Consider the following 17,840-nt stretch of genomic DNA (forward strand, 5'->3'; position numbering starts at 1 on the left):
TACATATGTTGTAGGTTGAACTGTAAGACTGACAGGAAGTAATGATTAGGTGGCTGCTACAACAGCAGCTGCAAGGACCTCAGTTGAATATTGATATTACAGTGCAAAATTAACAGTTGTAGCTTAAAATCTGAGAAGTATTTAAGATTAAAATACAAGAGTCTGCACTGTTTGCATTCTGTGTTGCTAAAATAATGTCTAAGCAGATCAAAGGGCCTTACCGTTAAGGAAAGGATTTTAAATTGAGCTTTTCTATTCCATCAAGATGAAGAATATCAGTCACTTTTACACACTGTACCTCTGTGACCGTAAAGCATGTGTAAAAACCTATTAATTAAGAAACATACATATTTTCCTGCCAGTAGCTCACCATATTGCACACGCATATGCACATCTGTGAAAGCAGAGGTGTGGGTGCACAAAGCAAAATCTGTGCTCTCACAGCCCAGCTGCGAGCTGTGGTTTCTATCCAAAAGTCATAACATGAGCCTTGAGTAAGGAAAGGAGAGTTTGGGTGTTATGACTTTAGCCCATGAAAGAGCAGAAAGCATTTGAGGGGAGGGTGGCAGGTGGGTGAGAGGTTTATGTTGAAGCAACTTCTTCTGGTATTACAAAAAACCCCACACCTCTTACTGTGTCATGGCCATTCTGCTTTGCTTCTGTTAAACAGCAGAGCCCTCGATACACTGCTGTGCCTTGTGCTGTGACCAGCTGAACGTCAAGTTGAGAGAGAGATAAAAATTGAGTTGAAAAAACATGTTCTTCAAGGAACCAAGTGCTGGGGGTTGTTGGGTTTTGACAGTTGTGAAGTGCTTGTCAGAGGGCTGAGAGATAAAGTGCTCCCAAATTTATTACAGGTAGCCTATTGGCAGAGGATCAAAACAAATGTCAGAGCAAAACTGGCTGCTGCTGGTTAGTCATCACAGCTGGACCTGGATGTTGTGTGCCCAGGGCTCAGTTCTGCTGCTGCTCTTTGAGGAACAGCATCTATCTCTCTCTTCTCTTTTAGATGAGCAGCTCTCATCTATCTCTTTTTTGCTGCTCTCCCTGGTAGCAGACACAGAAGTGCAGAGGCAGAAATGAGCCAGACTACATTCCCCAGTTTACCCATAATCTTTTCAACTGACTTTTAAATCTTTCTACAGTGAAAAGAATATTTCAAATGCTGAACATCCAGATTACTTAATACTCATGCTTTAAAATCTCTCTGAGCTGAGTTGGAGTACCCTCCACAAGGTTCAGTGTAGCATTTAACAATTCTACTTCTTTCCCTGTTGGTTTGTGCATAAATAACAGGACATGTTAGTAGTAAATCTATGGTGAAATCAGGGAAATACAGCAATTCTTTCCTTGGCTTGTGCAGTGCTAGTCCTTTTGGCTTGTATCTTAAGTAGATTGATTTATGTATGCTTGTTAATTTTGATTGTACAGTTTAATGTTGCTGTAAGTAATACACCAGAGAATCGGTGTATTACTTCTTTTAGAGTATTGGTATTACTTCTTTTAGCTGGCTGTTAGTTCTGGTGAGTTCCCAATACTTTCTGCGTCATAATAACAATATCCTATTTATGCTAAATATCAATAGATATCATTTATGTACTGATTACTTCATGCTGAAAAATGATCACATGATACATTAAAAGAAAAAAAAAAACAAAACAAAACCAACTTGTAAAGAAATTGAGAACAGGAAAGAATTGCACATGTGTATTCACAGTATAGCAAGTGCTGAGAAAAGCAAGAAAATGATCTTTGTTGTATCCAGGTCAATCTTGTGTGCTTTGTTTTAAACAAGGCTAATTACCAATGAAAAAAATAGTTTCTTGATGGTGTGATGATTATAAATGTGGGTCATTGTGAGCAGGGTTTGTTATGGTGAAGTTTAATTATACTTTATTTTTGCTTGGCTGTTTGGCTGAAGCAAATAAGGACTCTGTTCTTTCAGAGAGAAAACAGAAATAAAGCTAGTGACTTCCTTCATTTCAATGCCCACACAGAGGGGTTGTCCCAACACAGCAGTCCTCAGAAGAAGAGAGCTTCTTAATTTTAAATAAGCAGGTTGTGGTTTAAAGCTGTGGTTTGTTAGACGAGTCTAGAGAAGGCATTATTTGTATAACCTTTTAATCCTAGCAATCAGGACTAATATCTCTGCTGTACCACATGCTTTCTCTTGAGCTCTTGAATAATTCTCTAGCCAGTTTCCTGCTAGGATATCCATCCCTGATACAAACATATATATATATATATATGTATGTATGTATGTATGCATTTTATATGATACAGCATTCAGCTCCTGAAGAATTGCCCAAATACAGTTTATTATTGAAATTTAAAATCGCCTGGTCTGATACAAACAGTAACAGACATAGCTGACAACTTTGAAATGCATGAAACATGCAAGAGACAAGTAATTTGTATTACCTTAAATATGTAAAAGTGTAATCTCTGATCCTTGTTATACCAGAGACTTCCAGAGATTGTTACTGAGGTGTAATGGACAAGTCTGGCTATGATCAGGTTCTCCAGACTTCATCCCATCTCAGCATCCCTAACCAGTGAACCATAGCAGGTGCAGCAGATGAGCTGCATATGCATTTTTTCTCCCAGGGGACTAAAAAAAAATTGCAAACATTTAAAAAGTGAAAGTAGGCTTGGCTAACTAAGGTTTTTCTCAACAACAGTAAAATATACCTATCCATGTAACTTTTAAAATGAGCTCTGCAGCAGAGCCTATCCTGAAATGCCACCAGTGCATTCTAGGTGCAGAGGGAAAATATAGTCTGAACCTCTGAGTTTTTAGTTTGGAGTAGATTTTCCTAGTTGTGTGGTTGGAAAACCAATTTTTAAATCAAAGTGCAATGAAAACAATGTCTAATACTAATGGCTGAGGGAGTATCAGAAGTAGTAGGGCCTTCAGATGGTGGTCTTGCAGGAGGTGATTGGTAAAATCTTCAGTGTTTATGGACCCAGGCCCTACCAGCTTGCTTCTTACTGGAGACAGAAAATACTGCTCAGGGATTATTAATTTCCTTCTCCAAGAAAAAGGCAGAAAAACAACTGCTCAGGAGCAAGAGCCGCCATTAAGTGGATCCTGCCAACTCCACCATATCTTCCTTGCTGTTTAAAAATTATGTGCTTGTGGCTTCAAAACCATTTTCTAGAACCAAGGAAAGTCCAGGCATGCCAAAGCTGGTTATAAGAGTCTGTTTTCAGATAGTGTCTGTTGAGCTATTTCCTCATGCTTGTCCTTGGGAAGAGTAGTCCTGTGGTGGCTTAGGAGAGAGCTTGGTGCTAAGGAGAAGGAGATTATTGGAGCTGCCTGTGATGCTGCTTCATTTAGGTATTTGGTTTTCTAGACATTTTATTTAAATGCAGATATTTGGAAGTAGCAAGTAGGTGCATAAAAAACATGAAGCTAGCCTCCTCTAAGCTCTGATTTGTGTTCAGCTGTACTGTATTCAGGCTATGTGAAGTCTTCATTACATGCTGGCTGTTTTGACCTTCCCTTGGAAGCTGCCAGCCTCTGAAATTGCAGGAGAAAATTAAAAGGTTTTGAAAGACTTGCCTCCTAAGCACAAGTACTGCAAAGTATTTAGTACTTAAAACTTTAAAACTTTTCAGACTGTAATTTCTTAATTGCTTAGAGATATAGCATAGTTCTGGTACAGCAAACTCTAATAACATATGATTGCCTTCACTTTTGTTCTGCTACACAACAGTTTATGTTTCCCTGCTGGGTGTTAATTATTTTTTCCTCAGATTTCAGAAGACACTTTGGCAGTCTGATGGGACAGGGCCAAAAATTTCAGTCTCAAGCTGGGAGGTCTATACAAATGATTGAATTCTGAGCCATAAATTTAAAATTAATTTCATGTAAAAAGACAAATATATCGTGAGGGAACTTTTACTGCAGTCTTTCTAGCAATGACACTTCTAATTTCAGAAAGTAAATGAATCTTGGCTGCTTCTAACTGTATGCTTTGTTCATACTTTGTGTCATTCTAACACAGGCTGTTGTTGAACTAATTATTGCCCTGGAAAAGGAAGGAAATATGACGTGGAAAATACAGACCTTAAGATGCAGTTCCTTCTGAACTCAATAGGAGTTTTTCTGTTGAGTCTCATGAAATTTGGATATGTTTTGTGAAACACAATTTCAGCTGTTGAAAAAAAGCCTGTGGCTATTAGAACAATAAAAGCAAACTTTGTATTTTCACTGTTAATCAGTGTCATGATTAAAAAAAGAAATCTTATTTTCATTCAGTCATATAGGACCTGACTTTGATATCTTCTGTTGCTGTTATCTTTGTCCTGATGCTTAGGGTTTTCCTATTTAAGAAAAAATAATAATAATTCTTTTAGGAAGCTTAAATTAAGAAACCATTTACATCTGTATTTAAATATAACAATGTAAAATTGTTTTGATATGGTCTCTTTTTATGTGTTTTTTTCCCTTCGTCAAGAATTTCTGTTATTAGATGAAATTCCTCAGTTTAGTTGATTTGCATTATGTTAATCTTTTAGCCAGAACATTTCTAGGAAACACACTGATGTTCACGCACTTTTGTTTTTCTTTTCTATTTAGGTACTATTGGCTACAATCAAAGAAACAGAATAGATACTCTCATGTATCTTCTGGCCTATCCACAAAAGCCAATGGTAAAAACAAAAACAATTGAACTGATAGATTTTGAAAAACTGCCTGCTGGACAAAATGCCACAGTTGCTGTGATGAGCTACAGTGGTTATGATATAGAAGATGCTCTGGTCTTAAACAAGGCCTCTTTGGACAGAGGTAATTACCATTAATCCTTTCCCCCTTCTTCAATGTGTGTTATAAGATGTTTTAATAAACTTCTTGTTACCTTATAATAACTTTTGTTGCAGTTATACCAGTACATCTCCAATTAAGAAATCAAATTCCAAAACTGCTTTCAATGCTTTTGTTTTCTGCATGAATAGTGATTGTAATTCCATGTTTGCAGTGGTGCGGTGAAGTTGCCAACATGTGAATAAATTTCTGAGTATGATATTAGAAGAAAAAATGGTTCACTTTTGACCTCAAATTAAAAAGTATAAACGGCCCCTTTTTGAAAATAATTTACAAAAAATGTAAGGTATTCGATAATTAGTTCTGTTGGGCTTGGTTTTAGATGGTTACCTGAGCCTTTGTTCCTTGCTAGCAGAGAGGTCTCATTATTTTCACCAGTAACAAAAGCAATAGATGAAATTAGACTTCTGAATGTATGTTAGACAGAAATGAATCACCTGGCATTTGTGTAATTGCAAACTTGATGCTCTGAGGGAACAACAGCAGTATTGCCTATTGTCTAAAGCAAAATATTTCAGTATGTATTCAGAAATAAACTAATGACCTGGTTCCCTGAAAAAAAAAATCTATACAGTGCAATAATATTTTAAGGAAAAGTACATAAGCACTAAATAGAAGGTAACTAAATGAAACATATATTTGGGCTAGGCTGGCCTGTTTAACTCTTTCCACAATTCTTCAGTGCTTTATGTTAATGCTGCTGGGGGCTGGAAAAGAGTTGCCTGAAAACTTAAGTCTCTCTTTTCTCTCTTTTCCAAATAAATTCCCTTGAGAGAAGGCATAGTGCAGTGTGATCAAATTGGTTTTAGTTTTGGGTGGCCAAAATCAAATTCTTCCATGACTTTATTCCCCCCACACTCTCTTCCTCCTAGTTGCTAGGCAGCAATAATAGTATTCCTAGACATGTATCTTTGGCATTAATGTCTGCCGCATTTAATTTATGCCTCCTTTTCTAAAACAACAACAGGCATGATTTAAAACTGAATGTTTTCTTTTCTGGTAGACTGGTAACATTTACAGGGAGAGCTGTGGTGCTTGTCAGGAGTTACTTGACGTAATCTAAAGATATAGATGTACTGTATGTGGCCACGGACATCCTTCAAATTAACTAAATAATGTATGGTTATTAGAAAGCCTTGCTCTTGGCTGTCTGTAATTCTAAATGTGATACAAATGTTTACTAATGTGGTGAGGTTCAGTACTTGGAGAGAAATTCCAGAGATGCTGCTTTTCTCATCTAAAGCCCCAGACAGACCTATTTTAAAACAATCTATTTAATTTGGAATTTCTTCAGAGGGGAGAAAAATTGAGTAATGGGGTGATTATGTGAAACACTCAATCAGTCCATGCCTGGTAGGCTAACTTGTGTCAACCACAAACATGAATGAAAGTTAAAGTTTCTTAAAAGGAAGAGGTGCTGTTCTTACCCCATTACAGTCTCTTCTCCCATGTTTTGTCTCCCTGTGGACCACCAAAGGTAAGAGAAAAAATGAGTTCGTGTGTATGCAAAGTCATAGAGGGGGATTATCACAATGTCAGAATTGGACTGTAGTCAGTATCTAAAAAAAGTAGCCTGTCTGATCTGATTTTTAGTTAGCAGGTATCCATGTGCAATGTTGGCATATTCAAGACAATGAGTGGTTCAAATAATGAAAAAATATTTTATATTCTGTACCTCAGCAAGTGGTTCAGCATTCTTGTTGGATTCTGATAATGTGTTGTAAGAAATCTTTGAACTCCTGGGCAGATGAGTTTGTGTTACATTTTAGGTTTTGGAAGGTGTCTTGTATATAAGAATGCCAAGTGTACACTGAAGCGTTACACAAACCAGACATTTGATAAAGTTATGGGCCCAATGTTGGATGCAGCTACTCGCAAACCAATCTGGCGCCATGAAATTTTAGATGCTGATGGCATCTGCTCTCCAGGTATGTCAGACTACATGTTAAGTCATAGCATGTCCATAATCTGAAATGAAAGTTGTTTTGTTAATATTTCATGTGCATCGTGTTTTATACTAAGTGTAACTTTTTTTAATTGAAGGTGATAGTATTGGAAATTAAAATAAATGTTAGTTTCTTAAATCAGTGCAGTATAAATCATTAGGCAGGGGTTTTTTGTACATGAGAAGAGGAAGCATTATATTTAAGTAGAGGAATGTGTTTGACAGTGTGAGTCTATTGAAGCATTAGAATTTTTATTTTTCTTATCTCCCCAAACTAACAAATTTTTTAACAATTTTTTTTTACTGTTTATTTCTCATATATTCATAGTGTTATCCTTCAGTTAGGAAATAGCCTAATAAATCTGCTGAGATCTAGTAAGAAAGGTGCAGTAAAAAGCACCGAACTTAATTCCATTATAGCAACACAATTGGGTCACTTTTGCACTTTAACATATCACAATGGAGCTTTCAAAGTTAATTTAAAAAAAAAAAAAAAAAGGCAAGAATCTGCGGAAGTATTTGGATAGGTAGGACTAGGACAAAGTAGAGACTAATTCTGTTCTCAGTGTGTTGGTAAAAACCTGTTTGAAATAGTTCGTTTAGATAGAAGAGACATAGGCTGAAGTTCAGTTTAATTTTGTGTAGGAGATGGGAGGCAGGTACTTGATGTGCAGCAGTAGCATTGGGCATGCTACCAATCTGGTTTTCTATGTAAAGGGCAGGATAAGGGAATGGAGAGGAAATCAGCTGATGTGTGAGACCAAGCACAATAGGAAAAAAGTAATTGCAAAGAGAGACTGAAAGTAGTCTTGCACAACTCACTGTGGAAATGATGTGATGTCCTGAATTTAGGTGTGAATTTATAAAATTTGTCAGTTACCACTATTGTTTGTTAATTTTCTCCATATTTACAACAGATGACTTCTGATGCCTTTGTGTATTCTTTAAACCCTGGGTATGTTGAATATCTATTCTCATAGTGCACCCAGTGTGCAAGCTGTTCTGTTTTGCTTTACAAAAGAAACCAAAACAACAAACATAGTCTAATGATTCCCTTACCATGCAATATTTAGTAAAATAACATGGCATACTTCCCAGACATGAATCTCCTAGTTTGTCTTCCAGCTTACCTTTTCAACCTTTATAATATGTGTTTCTAACAGAGATAGCCAGATATGTTTTCATGATGCTTTTTTGTCTTGTTCTTTGTAGGTGAAAAAGTAGAAAATAAACAAGTCCTTGTGAACAAATCTATGCCAACTGTGACACAGACACCTCTGGAAGGAAGTAGTGTGCCTCAGCAACCACAGTACAAAGATGTGCCAGTAACGTAGGTTGCATCATAACCTTGTAACTGGGGAAGGTACATGGAAGATAGCTGAGAAAATTCTCAACTCTATAAAAGTCAAAGGAGTAAACTTCCCTCTGTAAATTAGACCTAGTTCTGTAGGTCTTCTTTTTTCAGAGCCCTAGGTTATTTTTAGACATACCTAGCCACTAAATCACTAATAAGTTTGATTCTGGCACCTGAAAGGCTGGAATTGCAAAGAGAGGAAGAAACCCTCCTGAAGAGGTGTGTATAGAGAGCAATCACTGAGTGGGTTGCTTGGAGCAACCAAGGAGAGAGCTAAGAGGTAAAGGGAAGAGGGGAGTCACTCATGGATGAAGTTGTGAAGAAACAGGAGAAAAGGAGGATGAGTGGGAGGGCAGAGAACATGCATGTACTTAGTGAGGGGGCACATTTTATTTAACTGAAGCTTCAGAAATTTGAAATATTCTAGGATGATTTTTCCACCAAGAAGAGGCCACGTGACAAAAAATGACTCCTTGTTCTTTATGAGTTCACTTTAATTCTTCCTTTGTATCTATTATATCTCTTAAGTCTTTTCTTTTCTAGAAATATACCATACTCTGGAACTTTATATATAATCTTTGCTCCAGTGGCCTACCATGTATAAGTTCCATGAAGGCTACAGTTTAGCCTGCAGCTTACCAACACATAGATAGTTGCATGTAACTTGTGTTTGGTTTATAGATGTCGAACTCATGTCTTGTCTTCTTGTGCTAGATACAAAGGTGCAACTGACTCTTATATTGAAAAAGTAATGATTTCATCAAATGCAGAGGATGCTTTCTTGATCAAAATGTTGTTGAGGCAAACTAGACGTCCAGAAATTGGAGATAAATTTAGTAGTCGTCATGGGCAGAAAGGTAAGCTACACCTTTAATGAAAAAAATGCATATTGGGAATGCCTACTATACATACTTAATATCATTGTGAATGTATGCATTGGTTGGTTCAGATCTTTTATGAATGCAGGGGTAGAAAACCGTATCTCTTTTCTTTTTTCTTTTTTTTTTTTTGTTCACCTGGTTTAGCAATGATGTTTCTGTAACTGAGGAGAGGAACTGGCAAGCACAGCTCTCTGTTGACTTATGAATCTGCAAGCTACAGTAGTTGCCCATTTTAAACAAGAACAGGGTATTGAGTTTTGTTTGGGTTTTGGTAGGTTTTTTTTCCTAGTGTCAGTCTGGCTTTAGATTATAGATTTGTCAATGGGTTATAAAGAGAGATTGGAGGCAAGAGCGAAGGGACCTATTCTTAATGGACAGAAAAGACCAGAGGTGGAACAGAATGTCTGGAAGCCATTTGTGCAGGAGTATTGCTCTAAAGACAAGGCTACAGATAGACAACTTACAGCATGGTGTAAAAGGGAAGCAAAATCAGGAATACAACTAGGAGTGCACTAGCAGGTTGTGGGAAGAAAGGGAAAGTGTTTTTAAAAATACCTGGGATGTGGTCTGGGACACGTCTGAATCCTCAAACTGAGAGTTGAAAATGGGTACCTCCTAGGGAAATGCTTGGTGGTATGTAGCTCTCTAGTGATAATATTTTAAGTAAGATGTAAGTAAGAGGCTGTTTCCATATCTGTTGAAAAAAGCACTGGGCACCCTTTGACAGAAATGGCACAAAAAGGTGACTGAGAACATCCTCTCTAAATTTCAAAGGATTGGGAGGTGTAGGAGGGGTGTTAAAGAATCTTCAGCATATACAGTAATCCTCTGCAGTCTCTAGGTTTGGTGATCAGGACGTATCTAGAGCAAACCTAACAGTCACAAGAAGTGAAATAGGTAGAAAAGACAGTAGTTAATTGTAATGTCAGCTGTTACCAGATGTTGCCTCAAGTTTTTGTGTCTGTTTTCTGTAGACTACAGTCAACAGCAGGATCCCCTTTACTTCCACAGTATCTTTCCATGGGCCTGTAAAGTGGTTCTTGAAACTAATTTACTAATAAGTATTGAATGATTTTTCCTGATTGTGTTTTCAAAATCATTTTTAATCTAAAAATAGGAAGCAGTTCTCACTGAGTCCCCAAATGATTTGGAAGCCAGCATCTATTGCAGGCTTCAAAAAAGTAAAGCAGCAGCACTATGTTCTTGACTTTCCTTTTTAAATCCAGACTGGTTCTTGCACTACAGACATATAGGATTGTTTTGGTAAGTGAGAGGGAGAAGATCATTTGCTACAGAGGCAAGCAGTGAACTTAGCAGTTGAAATGATTCAAGTACCCCATTCCTTTCTTCTCTCCAGGAAGAACCTTCAGGGAGGTTTTGTGTAGAATTCTTCCAAATGATTTTTTAATGTAATTAGTAATGTGCATTACTTTTAAGCCTAGGACTACTTTTAGGGCAAATCCCATTTATATATATTTTGAGCATATAATTAGTCCTTCTTCTTTATAAGTGGCCTGTGGCATTTTAGCTGCAAGTTATTGTATAACAATACTATCAGTTCTGTGCATGACAGATTTTTTTACTAGAATAATATATAAAAAAGCCAATAAATTATATTAAATTGCTTTATTAATAATGATAAATATTTATAGGGTTTACATGAAAAATTTAACCAGGTAAAGTTTTTCTTCTAGCTCTGGTTATTGATATGCACCTACTGAAATAGTTGAACAGGATTTAAATGGAACTGATTTTCATACCTTTCCACAAATCAAGAAAAAGGGTGCTCCGCAAATCTGGAACCATCAGAGGAGAAAAGGTGGAAGTGGAAAAAATTACAGAAGGAAACAAATGTGTCAGCCAGGCTGCAGTATGGCTCTAGGGAACAGAGGGCCTTCTATACCACCAAATGCAGCTAAGGCATCTCACTGTCCAGAGCAAGCTCATTTTAGAGGTCTCTAAGGACAAGCATTGCATGAGTACTTCAGCTTCTCATCAAACCCAGATACTCATGATCATATACAGAAACAACTGATATGCACTGTGTTGGAGTTTGGTGTATTTTCTTTAATATCCCAAAAGCCATGGAAAGTTAAGTTGTGTTGTTTTGTTTTGTTTTCCAAAGTAAAATACCTGTGGAAAAACAACATGAAACATCCTAAATGCTGTAGGAAACCCTGAGGGTGCCCATAATTATGCCTGACATTGCATCAAGTTAGGATGACTAATCCCCCATGTATCTGTGCTTTGGACATATAATAATAATAATAATAAGCCAAAACCATCAGTTATTCAGAATAGCACATGTCCCTTTCAGCATGGTTTTGGGGGTATCAGAGGGAACATTGGAAGTGTTGTGTTACAGAGTTTACAGACATGTGCTTGTTGGCCAATACATCAACCTGTAGTCATCTCATGTGATTGAGGGGAGCGATTGTATTCTAAATCATTATATTCTACTAGGATACATTCCTTCACTGGCTTGTAGTATTTTATGGGAAAAGATGTTACAATAAATGGAAGAAGGGGAAAATATGCTTAGTGGGGAAGATACATGTGTTAGATACAAAAAAAAAAAAAAAAAAAGTAATGACCAGAGCAGGAGTTCACTGTTTTGCGACTTCCATATACAGTACAGAATTAGATACTGACATTAATCTTGGATCAGAGGCAGTAACAGAATGGAAGAAAGGCATAAAAAGGAAAGGGAAAATCTCCTTTGCTAGCTGTTTAAAAATACAGCCAGTGTCATCCTTCTCTAGCATAACTGGAGAAGAATCTGTTGTAACAGAGGAATATAGACAATTGTGAAACATGTCCTTTGACATTTTTGATCAAGAGAATTTTTAATAAGCCCTGAATTTGTTCTGTGATCTTTGGATCCAGGTGATGACCACTTCAAGTTTAATATGTGAATCTTAGCTTTAAGCCCATCATAGGGCCATTTAAACCCATGATGAGCTTAAATTAATTATTATCTTGATTCAGTGAGGAAAGAAAGCCTATTTCTCTTTCTCTATTGTCTATCTTTTCTGTGAAGTATTTTTATTTTCTAGAAGAAAGGCATGAGATTTGATTTCACAGAATTGTAGTAGCAGTTTTAGAGTAATTAAACACGTATAGAATAAGAGATTGCACAAACCACATTTCTTGAAGTTTTTGGGTTTTTTTGTTTCAAGGTTTTTTTCTCAAGGTTTGGGTTTTTTGGGGGCTTTTTTCTGTATTCCAAATTAGTTCATATTCCAAAGCTATACTTTTGTCACTGGGTCAGACAGAAGCAGAATAGCAGAATTGCACAGTGTCTGGGATATGATAGATGGAAGCCAGCTTTAGCCTTTTATTACAGAAGAGCCTTTTTTAAAATATGTTGGTAGATTTTGTAGGTCTCTAATAATAATATAGAGTCTCTATAATAATCTCTATATGACAGTGCCTCTGTACTTGCCACCTTCTTTGTGTCCTCTCCCGTGTCAAAAGTGTATTGGCAAGGGTCACCACTTCTGGCCTGTCCACCACACCCTCTTTCCATTCAAGTCCATGTTTTAAGTACACTTCTTCCAAACTGCTGGTAAGTGCTAGCCTTTCCTTCAACATGTGTTAAGGAAGAAGTGTATGTGGAGGAGAAAAAAAAGCTAATGAGGCCATCACATTGTGTTCACACCAACAAATATTTTGCTCTGCCTCAATGTTCATCTTCAAGCTGGACATTTCAGTAATGTGTCTGGCAGTGGGACTGCTGCTTTAGTCTATAAGCCCTTCAGTGTCTAATGTCTCACAGAAACCCACATACCTACCAGGGAGGACTTATCTTAACCTGTAGGACTTTGTTTTAATTACTTTGCATCACATATTTTCCAGAAGGACAAAGAAACTTTTTTTGTTAATTATTTTGGTTTTTAATCTTGCATTCTTCAGGCAAAGTCACTTTTCAAAGCACAGAAGGCTAGAGGATTGTTAAGCTAAAGAAGCTTCATCTGAGTTCCATACAAACTAAATTATTATATTTCCAGATTTCCTCTTGCTTTGCTACAAGTCACAATGAGGAAAAAGTTGGGCTCCTTTGATGTGAAAAAAAGCAATATATCACTTCTCTGAAAGAACATTTCTCAGTCTCTCATGTGAAAAAGGATTAACACCTCCAACAAAGGTCCTGTAGATCACAGAACTAAGCAGCAATACTGAACAGTATTCCTGAGGAGTGGAAAAACTGTATTTAAGCAAGAGATTGTTTGAACTGGCAAACAGAAGCTTTTTAATAGCTGAAGATCTAAGATAAAGGATTAAACCTTTCTGAAGTATCTGCACTTAAACAACTCTAGAGACAAGGAAGCGAGTTTAAATTCATGAAAGATGGTCTTTGTTTTCCTAAATGAAACATGTTCTTTAGAGTCAAAACAAAATCCGCTCAGAGTATTGTCAACTACATGAACTTTCATGACAATGCCACTTATCTGACCTTGCTTATTTTATAAAGTTTTTCCTAGTTTAAGCATCTGCCTTCTGCTTGCATAACTTCATAGTTGAAAACAACTTCTCTTTCTCTTTCTAATGGGCTTTTGTACAGTGCATACAGGCAGAACATGCAAAGTAAGATGTTAATTTTAAATGCCTACTTGTGTAATTTCCCCCTGTGTTACAAGTCAGACTTAGTCATTTATCTCTAATAAAACATCAGTGGTTTTATAGGAATTAAATTATTGAAGTGGCATTAAAAAGAATTTGCTGTTATCAACTGCAGGAATGTGGGATGATCAGTAGTTATTAGGCATTAGGAAATGTAGAAATTTCTGACCTTATTTTTGCCTTTGGAAGCTGAATATGAGAAAACAAGAAGTTAGAGTGCTATTAAAACTTCTCCTATATTTTTTATAATTATTATTTATTTATTTTAACAAACCATTGCTTAGATTGCTGTTTCAAGAAGAAAATTACAGCATTTTTTATCTCAAGCAGCAAACAGGTAACCTTCTGACCTTTTCAGTAAATCCTCAACTGAACCTCTGAAATTAGGGTGATTTAGCATTTTATGGCACAGAATAAAAATCTCTAATTCTGTTTCCAAATAGTGTATACTGAACACACATTTTATTAAGCTCTTGACTCATTCAGCCATGTGTATTTTGTAAAGTTCCTATGGTTATTGTTTTACAATAGCTGCTTCCAGAAGCATTGTAAGGGTTTCAATTAATCAGCTCTTTGTGTGCTTCAGACTATGCAAATTTATCACATCAGACCATTCAGCAGCTCATGGGAAAGCAGTGTACAAACTGTATTGTCTTCTAGCACCTCCTCTCATTTGGAGTGATGTTTTTAATAAGAAAACTAATCAAGTTTACTTATGCATTATTTATCTGTTAATTTTAATTCCGTTCTTTACCTCTTATGTCAAATGGGATGTAGCAAGTGATATGATAGATCAGTGAATGATTTAATATTGAACAAAGCCTATGTGATGCAGCACTTTTTTTCTTCTGGACTTGTTTTATGCTTAGTTAGCCAACACAGTGTGTAATTAGAGACTTTTGGAGCAGAGGTACGTTACTTTATTTTTGCAGATCTCTTTGTCACTTTTCCACAATATACGGTGCGGTGTTATAGCTATAACTTCTCTTAATTATCTGACATGGTCTTATATCTCAGGAGTATTTTGAAGTCCTGGCAAGTCTGGTAAATCTAAAATAGATGCCTTTCAAGTCAGTTTTAGCTCTTTTACCACCATGTCATTAGAATAAGTAAACAAGCACATTTAGTAATGCACTTCTTTTTATCTTGCTGATAGAAACTGGTATTACTGCTGCTTCTATTCACTTAGTCTCCTTTGCTCTCTAATGTCCCTCCTGCTGGTAGTAATTAGTTTTCTATATTAGGTTGTTTTGACTTATTTGATGATTTTTTTTTTTTCATTTGGCATGTGTGTGTATAGAAGGCATCTTATCGTAGCCTGGTGAAAAACTTTCCCATACTGTTGTGTTTTGTCCCTGCCCCCTCCCAGCCTCCCCCCTGCCCCCTCCCTGCTGAACTGCTGTTTTACAAGTCTGTGGATGGTCGTGTTTGTCAGCAAACTGTAAAAGCAACCACTTAAAATACATCAGTTATGGAAACCTGACTTTCTCCTGATTAAGAAAAAAAAGAAAAAAAAAAAGCTCTCTTAAAGGATGAAAGTACTTTCTGGGTGAAAGGATCTCTATGCTCTCACAGGGCCTTGAGGAGATACACTGCTGTTGAGATGCTGGGATTGGTGCAGATAGTGTGTGTGAGGATGGGGGCCATCATGCAAAGTCACAGGGTTGTCATTTATTGGCTGCCATACAATAGCATTGAAAAACACTGCCTATGCCTGTTTTATACTTGCATGTTAAACCACCATAGATGTCTGGTTTAAGTTTATTCTCATTTAAACTGTTATCCTTTTGTCCTTGCAGTAAACTAACCATGCTTAGTAATCAACTTTTTTTTTTTTTTTTTTTTTTTTTTTTGAGAGAGAGAGAGAGAGGCATATCTTTATAAATTATACATTTTTTGTGAGGTAGCATTACAAAATTGATATTCAAAGTTCTTTTCGAGAATTCAGTTTGGTTTTCAGTTGATAAAAAAAATAGTTACAGCAAGCTGCTGAATACTTTCTTGCTCAAATGTACAGTCATCCTGTTAGTCCACATTGAAACAAAACATCACTTTTTTTTTTTTTTTTCCTGCAGGCTTTTGTGGTTATTAATATTTCATGCGGGTTTTAGGTCAGAACTACAGATTGTGTAGATAAGAGAAGATTTAGGCCCATCACAGAACAGTCTGAAATTGTATAAAAATTGTGAAGAGAAAGAAGGGGGTGAAACCAAACTATTTTGGATCTACTGTATGAATGCTGCAGAATGGTTTTCATGTGCTGTCTAAATCTGTAATAATTAGGAAATCTTAAAAACTTGTAGTAATAGGCAAAGCAACGTTATCTACTGGTTTGAGTGTGTCCTATGTATGAATATTGGAGGAGGGGTGGTTGGGCAGCTCAGTTGTGCAGTGCAGTTCTTGCGTGGGGCAACATTTGGAACTTGAGGCTGTCTTAAATCCAACCCCTTCTTTTTCCCTTTACTGTTTTATTAGCTAGTTGCAAGTGATAATTCCAGTTACATGGATTAATTTACTTGATCAGTTTTTTGCAGCTGCTCAGCAATGCAGAACCACGAGGTTTGCCTTGTAATGCCCCACTGCAAACCCTGGCTCAGGGACTGGGATGTGAAAGAGTAGCAAATTCAGGAGCTTGGAGTGCAGACCTGCAATTATTCATCTCTTAAAGAGCTTCTGAAGGCAAGCGACTGCAAAATAAAATCAGGATTACATTTTGAAATTAATTGCAGTTACTTGCTTTCAGAAGTAGTGTTGTATATAGGAAAGGCGTCTTTCAGTGTTTTTTAGCAGTTTTTATGGTAAAGAATGAACTTTATTAAAATACAGGGGAGGAAGATATTTCTCTCTATCCTGTTCTCTAAATAAACTGGGCATGCTATAGATCTTTTACAGACTCAGCTACTTCTTAAAATACAGAAGCTTAGAATTGAGATTTTATAGCTTTCTCTTTTTTCTTTTCGTTTTTTTTTTTCCCCTCCTCTGTAAAGTGGAAACTTTATAAATGGCCTAGCGAGCTTCACATTGCTGGATTCTGTCTAAATATTTTGTTTTTAACTTCTAAGCTCATTATGCTGTCTTTGTGTTAACTTGTATTAAAATCTGTCAGCTATGACTGGTCTCATAACCACAGTCAGCGGACCAGAATAAGTTAATTATTTACTTGTGTCACTAGTGCTCTTCATCTAATGAAATGCACAGCTGTGTTAGATCTGCAGTTGGGTGTGTAGGTCCCATTGTTATACAAGTCAGCGGAGGGTAGAAGCCGCTATGATGGAGAGCCCTCAGTTCTTTCTGCTGTTCTGCCTTTCTGTGTCGATTTCATGGATCTTTTATCATTCACTTTCACACAAAACAAACAACACAGTGGCTGTCTGCTATGGGAACCAGCTTGGCATATAAAAGGTTTTCAGAGCCTAAAGTAATTTTAAGTTAGCTAAGATTTAATTTTTGGCTTACAGGTGCCGGGGAGTCCAGATGCAACCTAATGCTTTCTTAGAAGTGAATGCAAATAAGGCAAAATGTACGTGCCATAATACAGATATAATAAAGTATTTTTGTATACAACTTCAGGATAAAAAAGCTGTGCACACAAGAGATAGTGGGTTTGATTTACTTATTTATTTGTTGCCATTTTCAGCAAATGATTGCTGCTTGGCAGGGAGGGGTAGAGGGATGTTATTGATTTATCATAGTAGAACAATGAAAGTTAGTTTGAATAAGTTTAAAAACTAAATAAAACAACAACAACACCCCTGCCCCAGACGCTCCAATCGTTTTAGGGTTGTTTTTTTTTTTCTGCTCCCTTCCCCCATACTTACTATTCCCATTCTATTAACTACTGTCCCATACACCTATCCCTGTCTTACTTGGACAGTGGAAGAGGAGCTCCCTCCTGAGCAGACGCCAATATCCCCCTGTGAACTGGCTGCTCGGGAGATGCCTTATTAGGGATGTAACCAGCACCCTGAGTCTTCCAAGAGCCCCCTCTGCTCCAGGACTGTTCCCAAAGCCTGCTCTGGCAGTTGCAGCAGGCTGATCTCAAATAGCTTGCAGGTTTTTTCAGCTTCAAGGGCTTCTGGAAGAAATTGTCCAACTGAAACAGTAGCTTTGGTTCAAAGGAGTACGGGCTTAAGCAGCTGTATTTCAGCACCTGAATTTGAATGTTAGACCTCTCACTCATTTTAAGCTGTGATGTTTTGATTTGCA

The 17,840-nt window shown here is 36.9% G+C and overlaps 1 protein-coding gene across 1 annotated transcript in view; it reads left to right on the forward strand.

Moving 5' to 3' along the window:
* Positions 1-17,840, forward strand: part of POLR3B (RNA polymerase III subunit B) — a 74,550-nt gene that overhangs the window by 40,565 nt on the left and 16,145 nt on the right. Inside the window, exons 20-23 of the mRNA XM_071728855.1 lie at positions 4,586-4,795; positions 6,601-6,759; positions 7,989-8,106; positions 8,845-8,987. Coding sequence (XP_071584956.1) covers positions 4,586-4,795; positions 6,601-6,759; positions 7,989-8,106; positions 8,845-8,987 — 630 coding nt within the window. The remainder of the gene's footprint in view (positions 1-4,585; positions 4,796-6,600; positions 6,760-7,988; positions 8,107-8,844; positions 8,988-17,840) is intronic.

Source organism: Heliangelus exortis, chromosome 1, assembly GCF_036169615.1.
Source record: "Heliangelus exortis chromosome 1, bHelExo1.hap1, whole genome shotgun sequence".
Classification (NCBI taxonomy): domain Eukaryota; kingdom Metazoa; phylum Chordata; class Aves; order Apodiformes; family Trochilidae; genus Heliangelus; species Heliangelus exortis.